At 54.4% G+C, this 14,769-nt stretch overlaps 1 protein-coding gene across 27 annotated transcripts in view; it reads right to left on the bottom strand.

Moving 5' to 3' along the window:
* RIPOR3 (RIPOR family member 3) overlaps positions 1–14,769 on the bottom strand; it is a 104,172-nt gene that overhangs the window by 14,269 nt on the left and 75,134 nt on the right. For 16 of the 27 annotated variants that reach the window (XR_012419563.1, XR_012419562.1, XR_012419559.1 and 13 more), the window contains 9 exons: positions 10,846–10,869; positions 10,502–10,555; positions 9,093–9,242; positions 8,869–8,932; positions 8,490–8,533; positions 8,191–8,316; positions 7,968–8,113; positions 4,279–4,408; positions 1,731–2,303 (listed from right to left, as the gene is read on the bottom strand). Coding sequence is in view for 17 of the 27 variants with exons in the window: in XM_015429966.3 (XP_015285452.3) it covers positions 1,731–2,303; positions 4,279–4,408; positions 7,968–8,113; positions 8,191–8,316; positions 8,490–8,533; positions 8,869–8,932; positions 9,093–9,242; positions 10,502–10,555; positions 10,846–10,869 (1,311 nt within the window). In the remaining 10 variants the exon portion in view is untranslated. The remainder of the gene's footprint in view (positions 1–1,730; positions 2,304–4,278; positions 4,409–7,967; positions 8,114–8,190; positions 8,317–8,489; positions 8,534–8,868; positions 8,933–9,092; positions 9,243–10,501; positions 10,556–10,845; positions 10,870–14,769) is intronic. The other 11 variants (XR_012419564.1, XM_074005545.1, XM_074005547.1 and 8 more) reach the window with 4 other exon arrangements.

The raw sequence follows: 14,769 nt of genomic DNA on the forward strand, positions 1-14,769 counted from the left end.
GTAGTCCCAGCTACTCGGGAGGCTGAGGCAGGAGAATGGGTGAACCCGGGAGGCGGAGCTTGCAGTGAGCTGAGATCCGGCCACTGTACTCCAGCCTGGGTGACAGAGCGAGACTCCGTCTCAAAAAAAAAAAAATAATAAAAAGTACAAAAAAGGTACAGGCACGGTGGCTCAAGCCTGTAATCCCAATACTTCGGGAGGCTGAGGCGGGAGACTTGTGTGAGTCCAGGAGTTTGAGACCAGCCTGGGCAACAAAGTGAGACCCTGTCTCTACAAAAAATAAACAAAATTAGCCAGGCATGGTGATGTGTGCCTGTAGCCTCAGCTACTCAGGAGGCCGAGGGTGGAGGATTGTGTGATCCCAGGAGGCAGAGGTTGCGGTGAGCCAAGATTGCACCACTGTACTCCAGCCTGGGCAACACAGTGAGACCCTGTCTCAAGAAAAACGAAAAACATAAAATACCAAAAAAGGTGACATTATTTCTTAAATTTTTTTCTGGAAATTTTAGGCAGGTCCTTTTTAACAACCATAGCAGTGGTAAACGGAACATATTTTTAAAGTTATGGATGTAAAGTGAGAAATGAAACTTGTTTCTCCTGGGCTGGTTTGTCCTGTTGGAGGTGTGGGTAGCGATAAAATGTGTTTGAAGAGAGCTGTTAACTATTTCAGTGCCAAAGTGTGTCTTACACAAAAGAGGGGAAAACAGAAAACAGCAAAATCAGAGAAGTACACAGCCAGTCTGAGGGCATAAGGACTGCGGGAACAGAGCAGGAAGGGATGGGCTTGCCAGGGCCCGGTGGGAGTTGCCATTTAAAAGAAGGTGTCCAGGCCGGGTGCAGTGGCTCATGCCTGTAATCCTGGCACTGTGGGAGGCTGAGGCAGGGGGATCACTTGAGGTCAGGAGTTTGAGACCAGCCTGGCCAACATGGCGAAACCCCATCTCTACTAAAAATACACAAATTAGCCAGGCGTGGTGGTATGCACCTGTAATCCATGCTGCTTGGGAGGCTGAGGCAGGAGAATCGCTTGAACCTGGGAGGAAGAGGTAGCAGTGAGCCGAGATTGCACCACTACACTCCAACCTGGGCAACAGAGCGAGACTCCATCTCAAAAAATAAATACATAAAAAATAAAAGAGGGTGTCCAGGGAAGGATGTCTTTAAGTTAATAGATGTATTAATAGGTACTAGTGGTATACATTTTATGTACATTCAAATTTGTGTAAACACAAGAGGGGAATATAATAATTTGCCCAGGTCAGCGCCTCTAAAAGCCACCTGCCACCTAAGCCCTCCTGTGAACTGAGAACGCCCTGGGGTATGAGCCCTGTGGAGGGGAAGGTTCCGTGCGGGGTGCGTGGATGAGGCAAGCGGAACTGTGTGGGGCCTTCCACGGAGCCAGCTCTGACCCTGACAACACTCCAAGTTTGGGTTTGTAGCCACGAGCCACAGCCCCACCCACCCAGGTCAGAAGGTGCGAGACGGGCCAGGTTCTGGCTGGATGTGCTGAGCTGTTACTGTGAACTCTTAGAATCTTCCTGAGCCCCATGAGGGCTGTTGTTATCCCCACTTGCCGGATGAGGAAACCAAGGCCCACAGAGACATGGCCTACCCAGGTCACGCAGGGATGAGGCCAGGATGCCGGCCCAGGCTGTGTGGCCCCAGAGCCCACTCCCAGTCATCATGCCATCAGCAAAGCAGGGCCGCCGCCCAGGGCGGGGTGGGCATACCTTCAGCCGGTCCCGGAAACCTAGGACCTGGTACTCCAGCTCCCGGAGCTGGGGCTGGGTGGAGTCCGTGGGCCTCAGCAACTCCAGGACCTCCTGCAGAGGCCCCTCGAGGGCCACGCCAGGCCCCTCCTCTCTGTCCCCGGTTGCCCCTTCCTCGTGGCCTTTCTGGCTACTCGGGGCTGTGCCACTGTGGAACAGGGAGCCCTGTGGCAGGCTGGGGCTCTCCACTCCTAGGTTCCTCCAGCCGGGCTGCTCTGCACATGGGCCTCCCGAGAGGTGGGCCATGTCTGGCAGGAGACCTGGGGACAGGGGCTCCTCCCGGGCCTCCTCTTCAATGGAGGCGTGGGGGCCGACGGCCAAGGGCAGGAAGCCCGCATCTGAGGTGGACGCTGACGTGCTGGTCTCCGTGTCTCGGGGGTCCTCAGAGCTGAAGGAGTCCATCTCAGGTAGCTCCTGACTCTGGCTTCTTAGGCTGGGACCCCGGAGGTCGCTGTCAGACAGGTAGCTGAGGATGGAGGTGGCTCTTGGGCCACCGAGTAGCAAGGCCTGCTGTGTTGGCTGCTGTAGGACAGACTGGAGAGGGGACACCGGAGTGGCCTCACCAGCCACCCCAGGGACCACAGCAAGTCCCCCAGAGGGGCTTCCCCTGACAGACACCTGCTCCGCATGCCCGTGTTCTCAGGATGACTGAGGCCTGCCCAGGCGACCAGCATCCCAGAGGTGCAGACAAGACCCTGTCCCCTCTCTGCACTTATCCCCCATCCCGCCTCCAACTCACTCCCAGCAGCCTCCTGACTGTTGTTCATGCCCCGTGGGCTGGGCCCCCTGTGCCTGCCTCAGAGCCTTTGCACTGACTGTGCTCTGGCCACTCTTCCCCATGTGCCTTCACGGCTTGTGCCCTCGCCTCCTCAGGACCTTACTTAGGTGTCACCTCTCCTGAGAACCCTGCCCTGGACGGCCTTTTTTAAGTGGCAACTTCCACCTGGCCCCAGTGGGCCCCTTCCCTTCCTGCTGTCTCCCACAGTCCTTACGCCCCTGGGCTGACTGTGCACTTGTCGGATTTTGGTATCATCTATTTCCCCTGTAGAATTTCAGCTCCCTGAGGGCACAGTCTTTGCCTGGCCTGGAGCAGAGCCTAGCATATAATTTCATTTTTTTGTTTTGAAATAGTCTCACTCTGTTGCCCAGGCTGGAGTGCAGTGGCACTATCTCAGCTCACTGCAACCTCTGTCTCCCGGACTCAAGCAATTCTCCTGCCTCAGTCTACTGAGTAGCTGGGATTACAGTGGCACTTCACCACGCCTGGCTAATTTTTGTATTTTTAGTAGAGATGGGGTTTCACCATGTTGGCCTGGCTGGTCTCAAACTCCTGACCTTAGGTGATCCACTTGCCTCAGTCTCTCAAAGTACTGGGATTACAGGCATGAGCCACTGCACCCAGCCTAGTTTTGAATGAAGTGAATGAATGAATGAATGGCCCAATATACACACCATAGAAACAGCAGCAGCTGTTATTAAGCATTCTGAGGTTGCCGGCCCTTCTCCAGGGCCTTCGCATTACCCTCACCACACCCCATGGGGGTGGCACTGCCCTAACCTCAGAGAGGTCCTCAGGCCACACGGATGGTGAATACAGTGCCACAGTGTGAATCTGGGTACATGGACACGAATGCTTACCTCTCATCAGCTGAACCAATGATAATGGTTGGTGTTCATTAACTCAGTTAACTCTCACAACAATCCCATAAGGGCAGTGCTGTTATTCTCACTTCTCTGATACAGAAATTGAAGTCCAGAGAGGGCTGGGCACGGTGGCTCATGCCTGTAATCCCAGCACTTTGGGAGGCTGAGGTGGGTGGATCACCTGACATCAGGAGTTCGAGACCAGCCTGGCTAAGATGCTAAGATGGTAAAACCCCATCTCTACTAAAAATATACAAAAATTAGCCGGATGTGGTGGTGTGTGCCTATAATCCCAGCTACTCAGGAGGCTGAGGCAGGAAAATCTCTTGAACCCAGGAGGCAGATATCGCAGTGAGCTGAGATTGTACGACTGCACTCCAGCCTGGGCAACAAGAGTGAAACTTCCTCTCAAAAAAAAAAAAAAAAAAGAGGTGCATACACTTGCTAGTAGATGGATTGCTATCTCTGGAAGAATATGGAAGAAACTGATTACAGGAGTTGGCATTAAGGAGGGGACCCTGATTCATGGAGATCACAGGAAAGAGATGTTTTACTAGGCACTCTGTCAAGTAATATTACTAGAAACGTATATATTAAGGCCAAGGCCATGGCTGGGGTGGTAGAACCATCCAGAGAGCCCATTGCAGATGTTCTGAAGAACCAGCCAAGCCCAGAACCCAGGCTGGGATGGAGGCTAGCAGCAGAGGAAGAAAGCGCACAAGAGAACACCCAGGATCACCCCAAACGGAGGCTGAGCCTGAGGCTTGCCATGTCTGGGAGGGCCAGACTGCTCAGCCCAGCCCCCGCGTGCTGCCCCCATCCCAGGGTGACCACAGCAGCCCTGCCCCAGGGAAGGCCCACTCACCAGGTAGTATCTCTCCCGGAAGCTGGGGGTGCTCGGGGGTGTCCAGTTGTACAAGGAGCCCTTCCTGCTGCCCATAGAAAACTTGCCTATGGGGCTGGGTGACACCAGGAAGCTCTCAGTATCAAACGGGCTGGAGGAGAGAACAGAAGGCCAGGATGCCATCAGTGCCCAGAGGCCATCTCAGGCCCAGACGGCCCAGGTTACACCTGGGTTACACAGGTAGATGGTCTTCATCTTACAATATAATAGCATGGATGGTGTGCAAGGAACTCTGCTCTAAACTGTTTTTTTGAGACAGGGTCTTGCTCTGATGCCCAGGCTAGAGTGCAGTGGTGCCATCACAGCTCACTGCATCCTTGAACTCCTGGGTTCAAGTGATCCTCCTGCCTCAGCCTCCTGTGTAGCTATGACCACAGGCATGTACCACCATGCCGGACTAATTTTTAAATTAATTTTTATCTTTTGTAAAGACAGGGTCTCACCATGTTGCCCAGGTTGGTCTCGAACTCCTGGGCTCAAGCAATCCGCCTGCCTCAGCCTCCCAAAGTGCTGGGGCTATAGGCCGTGAGCCACTGAGCCCGGCCTCTACTAAACACTTTACACAAATCCTTATTTCCACCCCCAGTGGCAGCCCTCTGTGGCCTGGAAAATTATTTACAGGGGAGGAAAGGAAGGCTCTGAGAGATAGGTGACTTGCTTAGGGCAGTGTCACAACCAACCACGCGAGATGGAACTGAATTCACACAGAGATTTCTCTGACTCCAAAGCCTTAAAGATCACTAAAGGCTTTGGCTACTCTTCAGACATCACTGTACTTAACGGATTTAAGAGGAAATGGGCCGGGTGCGGTGGCTCACACCTGTAATCCCAACACTTTGGGAAGCCAAGGCAGCCAGATCACTTGAGCTCAGGAGTTCGAGACCAGCCTAGGTAACCTGGCAAAACCCCCATCTCTACAAAAAATGAATACATGAGCTGGGCTAACGTGGTGACCGATGCATGCTTGTAGTCCCAGCTACTCAGGAGGCAGAGGTGGGAGAAGCACTTGAGCCTGGGAGGTGGAGGCTGCAGTGAGCCGAGATTATGCCACTGCTCTCCAGTCTGGGCAACAGAGCGAGATTCTATCTCAAAAAAAAAACAGGAAATGGAGGCCTGGGTCTCCAAGGCCAGGGCCTTGCGCATGGTCACAGGTGCAGCCTAGGAACTCCAAGTTACATGGCCTCGACCCCTTTAGAAATGTTTCTCAAGGCCGGGCGCACTGGCTCATGCCTGTCATCCAGCACTTTGGGAGGCCAAGGCGGGTGGATCACCTGAGGTCAGGAGTTTGAGACCAGTCTGGCCAACATGGCGAAACCCCATCTCTCCTAAAAATACAAAAAAATTAGCTGGGCATGGTGGCGGGCAGCTGTGATCCCAGCTACTTGAGAGGCTGAGGCTGGGGAATTGCCTAAATCTGGGAGGCAGATGTTGTAGTGAGCCGAGATCACGCCATTGCACTCCAGCCTGGGCGACAGAGCGAGACTCTGTCTCAAAAAAAAAAAAAAAAAAAAAAAAATTTCTCAGCCTCTGACCACCCTGAGGGCCCTGAGCCAGATGGTGAGGGACAATGACTAGGAGCAGGAGAGCAGGATCTGGAGGCAGAAACCTCAGGCCAATGGATGCTAAATCAAGGAAGGACACCAAGGTCTGAAGGGACAGAGAATTGCCAATTAATGCAATCTTCCTAAAGCTAACCCAAAAGGAAAAATCCCGTCTCCCCACACTGAAGGATCAAAGTCCCTACAGCCCTCCCACCTCCACACGGCCCACATGGAAAGGGAGGGTGCCTTGGATGGGCTACTGGCAAAACAAGGGCCGTCCCTCTATCTGCGTAGGGTGCCATCCACCTCAGCCTCTAACCACAGACCAGATCCTTTATCCAGACAAGGGGCAGCCCATAGGAACCTCAAACGGGGTACTTAAAGCCCAGAAACTTTGTAACCAGGCCCTTGAGCCACATGCTTGGGCCCACTCCCACCCTGCAGAGTGCTTTCTTGCCTTTTTTCTTTTTTTTTTTTTTTCCTCTGAGACAGTCTTGCTCTATTGCCCAGGCTGGAGTGCAGTGGTGCCATCTTGGCTCACTGCAGCCTCTGCCTCCCAGGTGCAAGCAGTTCTCCTGCCTCAGCCTCTCAAGTAGCTGAAACTACAGGCCCGCACCACCACGCCTGGCTAATTTTTGTGTTTTTAGTAGAGACGGGCTTTCGCCTTGTTGGCCAGGCTGGTCTCAAACTCCTGACCTTGGGTGATCTGCCCACCTAGGCCTCCCAAAGTGCTGGGATTACAGGCGTGAGCCACCGTGCCCAACCTGCTTTCTTGCTTTAATAAAGCCCTGCTGCTTCATTCCTGCATTTCATTCCTCTGCTCCTTTTGTGCATTTTGTTCAAGTCTTTGTTCAAAACGCCAAGGACCTGGACAATTCATTATCAAGACCCTCCACCAATAACAACTGGACACCCCCAATTAGAGGCCCCTTTGAGAAGCTCAGCCAATGAGCAGGGGACACTCAGTTCAGACCCCTCGTCTGTAAAAGGGGCGCCCTTACAGAAGAACCTCCATGTGGAACATGCACAGGGAAGGCTGGGAAGCCAGGTGAGCGCATGGGAGCACAGAGGTGAGTGATGCTCAGCCTGTCCTGTGTCCAGCCCTGCACTCGGAGCAGGTAGGTCCCCGTAGACCCTCCTGCCTCGAAGAAACTTGCTCACAATTATCTGCACAAAGGCCTGGCTCGTGGCACCTGGGCCTGGCCTGACCAGAAGTCCTACAGCTCAGAGGCTCTGCAAGTGCCCGCTTCTCTGCCTGGGGTATCTGCAGACCCGCAGGCGCCCTGGGTCCTAGGCTTGGATGGCATTGAGCTGCCCACCACCCTCTACACTTCAGGGGCCCCTGGGCAAGAGGTATTCTCAGCCCTACCAGAGAGGTGAGGACCCTGAGGGTGCAGGTGGTCGCTCACCAGAATTCACCCAGTTCACGGGGGAAGAGGGCAGCAGCTCTGTGACCCCCAGCTCAGACACCCACCCTAGGCAGAGAGGAGAGAGACCAGCCCCGACTGGCCAGAGCAAGCACAGAGCAGAGGAGGCTCCTCAGCCCTCCCTCCTGCTGCCCCTGTGCCAAGGAGGAGGAAGGGAACGCCTTGGAAATGCAAAGCTTCCTTAGAACAAAGAGCTCTGGAGCCCACCACGCTGACGGGCACGCTCATGGGCACGCTCATGGGCTCCAGGGGATGATCTCACGGACATGGGCTTCATGGGTCTGCAGCTGAGAAGGGGACGCAGGTGACTGCTCAGCCCTGGGCCTGAGGGGCAGCCAGGGTCGGCCAGGAATGAGGGGGTGGGAGCAGCAAGGAGGGCCTCCCTGGAGAGGTGAGCCTCCTCCAAGGAGCCAAGCCTGGAGGCCCTGGAAAGTGTCCCCCGCAAACTTCCCTGAGGCTTTAATAGTTGGGTTCAGAAGCAAGAATGGAAGCAAAACCAGAAAGGCAGGAAGGGGCTGCAGAGAAGGTCCAGGCCTTGGCAGGAGTGAGGGACAGATGAGGACCCGTGAGGGCGGGGACACCCTCGGTGGAGGCTGGTGCAGGAACCCAGGGCCAGCGTGTGGTCAGGCCACCAGGGGCAGCCGGCCAGGCCTCCGCTGTCCCCAGGCTGGGCGGGACTCACTTCCACTGCACCTCCAGCTGCAACTTGATGGTACCCAGCTCTGTGATGTCCACCACGATGACCTGTGGCCGTGTCGTGAAGAAGTCGGCGATGTCACACGTCACTGCGCCCACAGCCAGCGAGCCCAGACCCCGCAGTTCCATCACCTAGGGGTGGGGCTGGAGGGTGGTGTCTGAGCTGAGCACCCAGGCACCCCAGCCCCGCCCCCAGGCCTCATCCCCACCTTGATGTCCAGGTTCTCATGCAGCGTGGGGACGAAGGTCTTCTCCTCTTCATCCCAGGTCTGACTGTCATCTGACTCAATCCGACCCTTGAGCTTCCAGCGCTGGCGGCCCAGACGCATGAGCACCTGTGAACCAGCCCGAGAGGGGCCGCGTCAGCCCAGGTGGGTGTCCCGTTGCTGCCCGCCCAGGGCCCTCCCTGCCAGACAGAGCCCCACCTGCAACCCTGGTTCCCAGCAGCTCCCATCCCCCAAAGACCTGGTGGGGAGCCCTGAGGATTGACCCTGGAGGGTGGCCGTACCTCATAGTGGTCTCCGGGACAGAGGCGTGCGTAGCCCACCAAGCCTGGAACACAGACATGGCCAGTCTCCCCTCTGCCTTCCACTGTCCCTGACTTGGGACCACATGTCCTCGCTGGGGGTCCCCCGAGTATAGGTTTTCAGTTTCAGTGGGGTGAGGATGGGGGGAGGGGAAAACCATCACGATGGATAATGGGCAGGAGGGTGCTGGGCCCTCACACCTCAGAGAGGGGTGGGACTTGCCAGAGGTCACATGTCACATGGATGCAAAAGCCAGGGCTGGGTTCAGACCCCTGGGATTCTAGCCAATTCCCGCGCTCCTCAGCAGAAGTCTCAGGGCCTCCAGAAAGGCCTCCGCCCAACCCCTCTCAGCCCTGTTACCTTTCATCCGGATGTGGAACTCGCCCAGGTGAACCTCCAGGGCCCCCTCGATGAGCCACATGTCCTGCAAAGCCCCGGAGTTGGCTCAGGAGGCTGCCTGGGGCTAGGCCACGGGGGCCTCTAACCATCCCTGCAGCCAGACAGAGGCCCAGCTCTCGGTGTCCCCACTGCCCGACCCAGCTCCACACTGCCCCTGCTGCCCAGCCCAGCTTGGCCCGGCCCACCTCGGCGCACTCGTGCAGGCTGCGGCCCAGCTCCTGCAGGCTCTCTCGGGCCGCGCGGCTCGGGGGGCACCTGGCGAAGGCCCGCTGCATGCTGGAGGCACCGTCGCGCAGGCGGCACTGGATGCAGTAGTCCTCGTACAGCTCGTCCACCTGTGGTGGGCACACGGGCTGGTGGCGCTGCCCACGCGGAGGGGTGGCCCCACACCTGCCTGTCGACTTCTCCCCTCTGGGAGAGGCCCTCCCTGAGCTAAGTACCCCGCTAGCCCAGCCTATGGCGGCAGTCACTACCTGTCCAGTCCCATTCAAAGCACTCACCCCTGGCCCCAGTAGGACATGAACCCCCATAGGCAGGGACCACATCTGCCTCACCCGCCTCACCCGCCACCCCTGCCACCCCTGCCTCACCCACCACCCCGCCTCACCCGCCACCCCTGCTTCACCCGCCTCCCCTGCCTCACCTGCCACCCCTGCCTCACCCACCTCCCCTGCCTCACCCACCTCCCCTGCCTCACCCACCTCCCCTGCCTCACCCACCTCCCCTGCCTCACCCGCCACCCCTGCTTCACCCGCCTCCCCTGCCTCACCCGCCACCCCTGCCTCACCCGCCACCCCTGCTTCACCCGCCTCACCTGCCTCACCTGCTTCACCCGCCACTCCTGCCACCCCTGCTTCACCCGCCTCACCTGCCTCACCTGCTTCACCCGCCTCACCTGCCTCACCCGCCACTCCTGCCTCACCTGCCTCACCTGCCACCCCTGCTTCACCCGCCTCACCTGCTTCACCTGCCTCACCTGCCTCGCCCGCCACTCCTGCCTCGCCTGCTGCATACCCAGCTATTGGCAGCAACTGGCACACAGTGTGCACAGCAAAAATGAGTGAAAGGGACAAGGGAATCTGTCCCTTCTCCTCCTCTGCCTGGTTTTTCAACAGTGAAACGGGAGGTGAGTTTGTGATAGCCTGCCACCCGCTGGGCAGTGCGGGGAGTAAAGCAAGATCATGAAACTGCAGACTCTAAAGCTTAAGGATCTGCTGTGCGACTTTGGGCCAACCCATGTTCCTCTCTGGACCTCTGCTTTTCCATCTGTACAATGGGCTGGGAGGGTTCAACCTTCCCAGCCATCTAAGACTGAGCATGAGGTCTTTCTGCATAAACTGAAGAAAGAGCCCACGCTGTCCTCAGAGAGTCCCACCTCGGGGCTGAGCCCCCCGACTCCCACCTCAGGGCTGAGCCCCTGCTGTCCCTCAGCTGTCCCAAGGCCCCTGCTTATCCTTAGCCTCCTGCAGCTGCCCCATACCCCAAGGCCCTGACCCCTGCTCCGAGGGCACCTCCCCAGCTCCTGCTAACCTAGCTGAGGCCCAGCAAGCTGGCACTGCCCTGCCCCACCCTGCAACACCCACGAGCCGCTGACCTTGCTGATGTGAAACTCCATCTTCCGAATGTGCCTTTCCACACAGCGCGTTTGCTTCTCCCGGAAAAAGGGAAGATGTTTGCAAAGTCGCCCGGGCCACCCGCCGGCCCTGCTTGCCCCTGCCACCCTCCTGCAGGTCCTAACTCAGAGAATGGGGTTTAGTGCTGGGCCGGGCCCTCACCATCCCTGAGGAAGGCTCATCGCAGAGTCTCAGCCTTCCCATTCCTAAAATGGGGAGGAAACCCAGGTATTCTGCCCATCGGGCAGCCAGGAGGATGCAATGAGGCACAGTCATTCTCATCCAGCAGGGCCCAGCCCACCTCACTCACCATATGCAGACTCACCTTGTCCAGGTCGTAATAGAAAGCCTGTGGGGGAGGAAAGGAAGGCGGAAGAAGCTGTTAGAGTCCCACATGTTCCTCCAAGGCCTATGAGCTTTATGCTGGCATTGCCTGAGCTCAGAGTCAGAGGACAGAAAGCCATGTCTACAGCCACCCCCACTCCTTCCTCTGCCAATGGCAGGCTGCTGTCCATGCCAAGGACAGCACTGATTAAACACATGCACGTTGGATGAGGCAGTTCTAGGTCTGGCTCTTCTATTTCCCAGCTGTGTGTCCCAGGCAAGTCATTCAACCTCTCTGGGCCTCCATTTCCTGCTATGCAAAGCAGGGTAGGAGAAGCGCCTGCCTCATAGGGAGAAAAAAGGACACAGAAGGCCCTTGACAAAATGGGAACCATTGGGATTGAAGGGATGGCCTCAGCCATGACCAAAAGAATGTGAGGGGGATGGAAGCGGGAGGGGCACATGGCACAGAAGTTCAAGCCTTAATGGTGAATTCCTAAGTCTATCTATTCCAGAGACCAGGGTGCGACCATGACAAATAATATATCATCAGGGCAGGCAAACCTTTCCATAGGTTTATAAAGGGCCAGATAGTAAATATGTCAGGTTTGGCAGGCCAGGGCGCCCCATGCCAAGATCTATAAATTAGAACCATCCTGGCCAGGCGCAGTGACTCGCGCCTGTAATCCCAGCACTTTGGGAGGCTGAGGTGGTCAGATCACTTGAGGTCAGGCGTTCGAGACCAGCCTGGCCAACATGGCGAAACCCTATCTCTACTAAAAATATAAAAACTAGCTGGGCATGGTGGTGCATGCCTGTAATCCCAGCTACTTGCCAGACTTGAGGCAGGAGAATCACTTGAACCTCAGAGGTGGAGGTTGCAGTGATCCAAGATCGCGCCACTGTACTCCAGCCTGGGCGACAGAGAGAGACTCAATCTCAAAAAAAAAAAAAAAAAAAGTAGGACCATCTAAAACATACACATCCTTGCCTACCTTAGAGTTACTTCTAGAACCAAGAAAGAGAATGTGAAGTGGGCCTAAGGCATGTGAAGTGCTGTACCTGCCTGTGGGATTAAGTTCATCAGGGTCAAAGTTCTGTCCTAACTAAGCAACTCTGCCATCATAGCGGGAAAGCAGCCACAGACAATATGTACATGAACAAGTGTGGCCAAGAAACTTTTTTTTAAACAAATGTTTAAAAAACTCTTGTTTTTTAAGTGGCTCTAATTTTAAAATATAGTGACTCTAATTTTCACTGGCTGTTAATTGCCAGTGGAGATTACAGTCACTATGTCTGAACCTGGAGGGGTTACCATGAGGTTGGAGATCCACCAGGAAAAAAAAGTAAGCTGTAGGAGAGTATGTAAATTGACATTTCATTTTTGTAAGACAATTATTAACTCACAACTGCTAAACACATTTACATGATTATGTGACCAGAGAGAAAAATATGGAAAGATCAATACAAAATTGTTCTCAAGGGTTAAACAGGGTGGGACACAGAAGATCGAATGGAGGAGGGCATCAATCAAGAGAGAAAGAAGGATTCAACCCCAAAAAGTCCCATGTATGTATTTATGTGAAATTGTACGTATACGATAAAGAAATAAAAATTCCATTTAAGCCAGGTAAAGTGGCTCACACCTGTAATCCTAGCACTTTGGGAGGCCAAGGCAGGAGGATCACTTGAGCCCAGGAGTTCAAGACCAGGCTGGGCAACATAGCAATACCCCATCTCTACAAAAAATGTAAAAATTAGCTGGGCATGGTGGCACACACCTGTAGTCCCAGCTACTCGAGAGGCTGAGGTAGGAGGATTGCTTGAGCCCAGGAGTTCAAGGTGATGGAGAGCTATGATTGTACCACTGCACTTCAGCCTGGGTGACAGAGTAAGACCTTATCTCTTTAAGAATAAATGAATGAATGAATGTATGAATAAATAAATAAATAAAATCTTTTTAAAATTAAGAATTAAAACTTCATTTAAGAAATAAAGAAACAGGACTGGCGCAGTGGCTCATGCCTATAATCCTAGCATTTTGGGAGGCCAAGGTGAGTGGATCACCTGAGGTCAGGAGTTCGAGACCAGTCTGTCCCACACGGTGAAACCCCCTTTCTACTAAATAAAAAATACAAAAATTATCCTGGCATGATTGTGTGTGCCCGTAATCCTAGCTACTCGGGAGGCTGAGGCAGGAGAATCACTTGAGCCTGGGAGACAGAGGTTGCAGTGAACGGAGATCTTGACACTGCACTCTAGGCTGGGTGACAGAGCGAGACTCCATTCCGGAAAAAAAAAAAAAAAGAAATAAACAAAGAGGAAAGATCCCAAGCCTTTGAAAAGAAGAGTGACTACCCAGCAACGTCTTGAAAACCAGTATCTGTTTTAAATGAGAACCAGCAGTGTCACAGGAGCAGGACCCAACACAGGCATCTTGCTATGTGGCTCCAGTGCGGTCACTGTGCCCCGGCCTCAGTGTGCCCATCTATGACATGGGAGCAGCTAAAACATACATGTATTTATACTCTTGCCTACTTTAGAGTTACTTCTAGAACAGAAAGAATGGGAAAGGAAGTCCACGGGGTGAGACTTGCTGCACCCGTGTGAGAAGAGGGGCAGGTGCTGGAGCTGGATGAGATCTTGGCAGCACCTCCTCCCACCATCTGCTGCTGGTCACCCGCCCAACTGTCCACCAAGGGTGAAGCATGCTAAGCTTGGCAGACCTTTCCCTCCCCAAGTCCCTGCCTGGCACACGCATGAGGCTGGGCCCTTACCTCTCCCACCCTGCCCACTCCAAGGCCCTCTCTGCTGGAGCCAGGATACAGAGAAAGCTGCTTGTTGGCTTATTTCATTCATTCATTCATTCATTCATTCATTCATTGAAACAGAGTCTGGCTCTATCATCCAGGCTGGTGTACAGTGGTGTGATCTCACCTCACTGCATCCTCCGCCTCCTGGGTTCAAGCTATTCTCCTGCCTCAGCCTCCCGAGTAGCTGCGACTATAGCTGCCCACCACCATGCCTGGCTAATTTTTGTATTTTTAGTACAGATGGGATTTCATCATGTTGGCCAGGCTGGCTTCAAACTCCTGATCTCAAGTGATCCACCTGCCTTGGCCTCCCAAAGATTACAGGCGTGAGCCACTGCGCTGAGCCGCTGGATGCTATTTTAGTAGAAAAACTCATCTCCCCTCCTCGATTTCCCAGTCCCTCAGTCAAGCTGGTGGCCTGCTCTGCATGTTGGCGCTTTGGAGGAGGGATTCTGGGAAACACTGGCTGGGAGGAGAATCCCACAGCAGCAAGGCCTCCTTGCTTTTGTTTCCAAATCTAATTCATTAAGGACATGTGGGGTTTTCGCAAGGCAGCAGTGGAGACTTCCCAGATAAAAGGAAGATCCTCCCGCTGGAAGGATGAAGTCCCTGAGCAGTGGGATCCTAGCCATGTCACCAGATAAAATACAGGACACCTAATTAAAATTAAAATTTCCAATAAACAAGGAACAATTATTTTCACATAAGTATGTCCCAGAGATTCCATGGGATATACTTATACCTAAACAAATTTGTGATTTGTCTGAAAAACCAAAAGGGGAGGCCGGCACAGTGGCTCATGCCTGTAATCCCAGCACTTTGGGAGGCCGAGGCAGGCAAATCACCTGAGGTCAGGAGTTTGAGACCAGCCTGACCAATGTGGTGAAACCTTGTCTCTACTAAAAATGTGAAAAAACAGCTGGGTGTGGTGGTGGGTGCCTGTAATCCCAGCTACTCAGGAGGCTGAGGCAGGAGAATTGCTTGAACCTGGGAGGCAGAGGTTGCAGTGAGCTGATACTGTGCCACTGCACTCCAGCCTGGGCAACAGAGTGAGACTCCGTCTCAAAAAAAAAATTTTTTTTAATGAGGTATGCTATTTGTGAGTGTGTGTG

Source organism: Macaca fascicularis, chromosome 10, assembly GCF_037993035.2.
Source record: "Macaca fascicularis isolate 582-1 chromosome 10, T2T-MFA8v1.1".
NCBI classification, from domain to species: domain Eukaryota; kingdom Metazoa; phylum Chordata; class Mammalia; order Primates; family Cercopithecidae; genus Macaca; species Macaca fascicularis.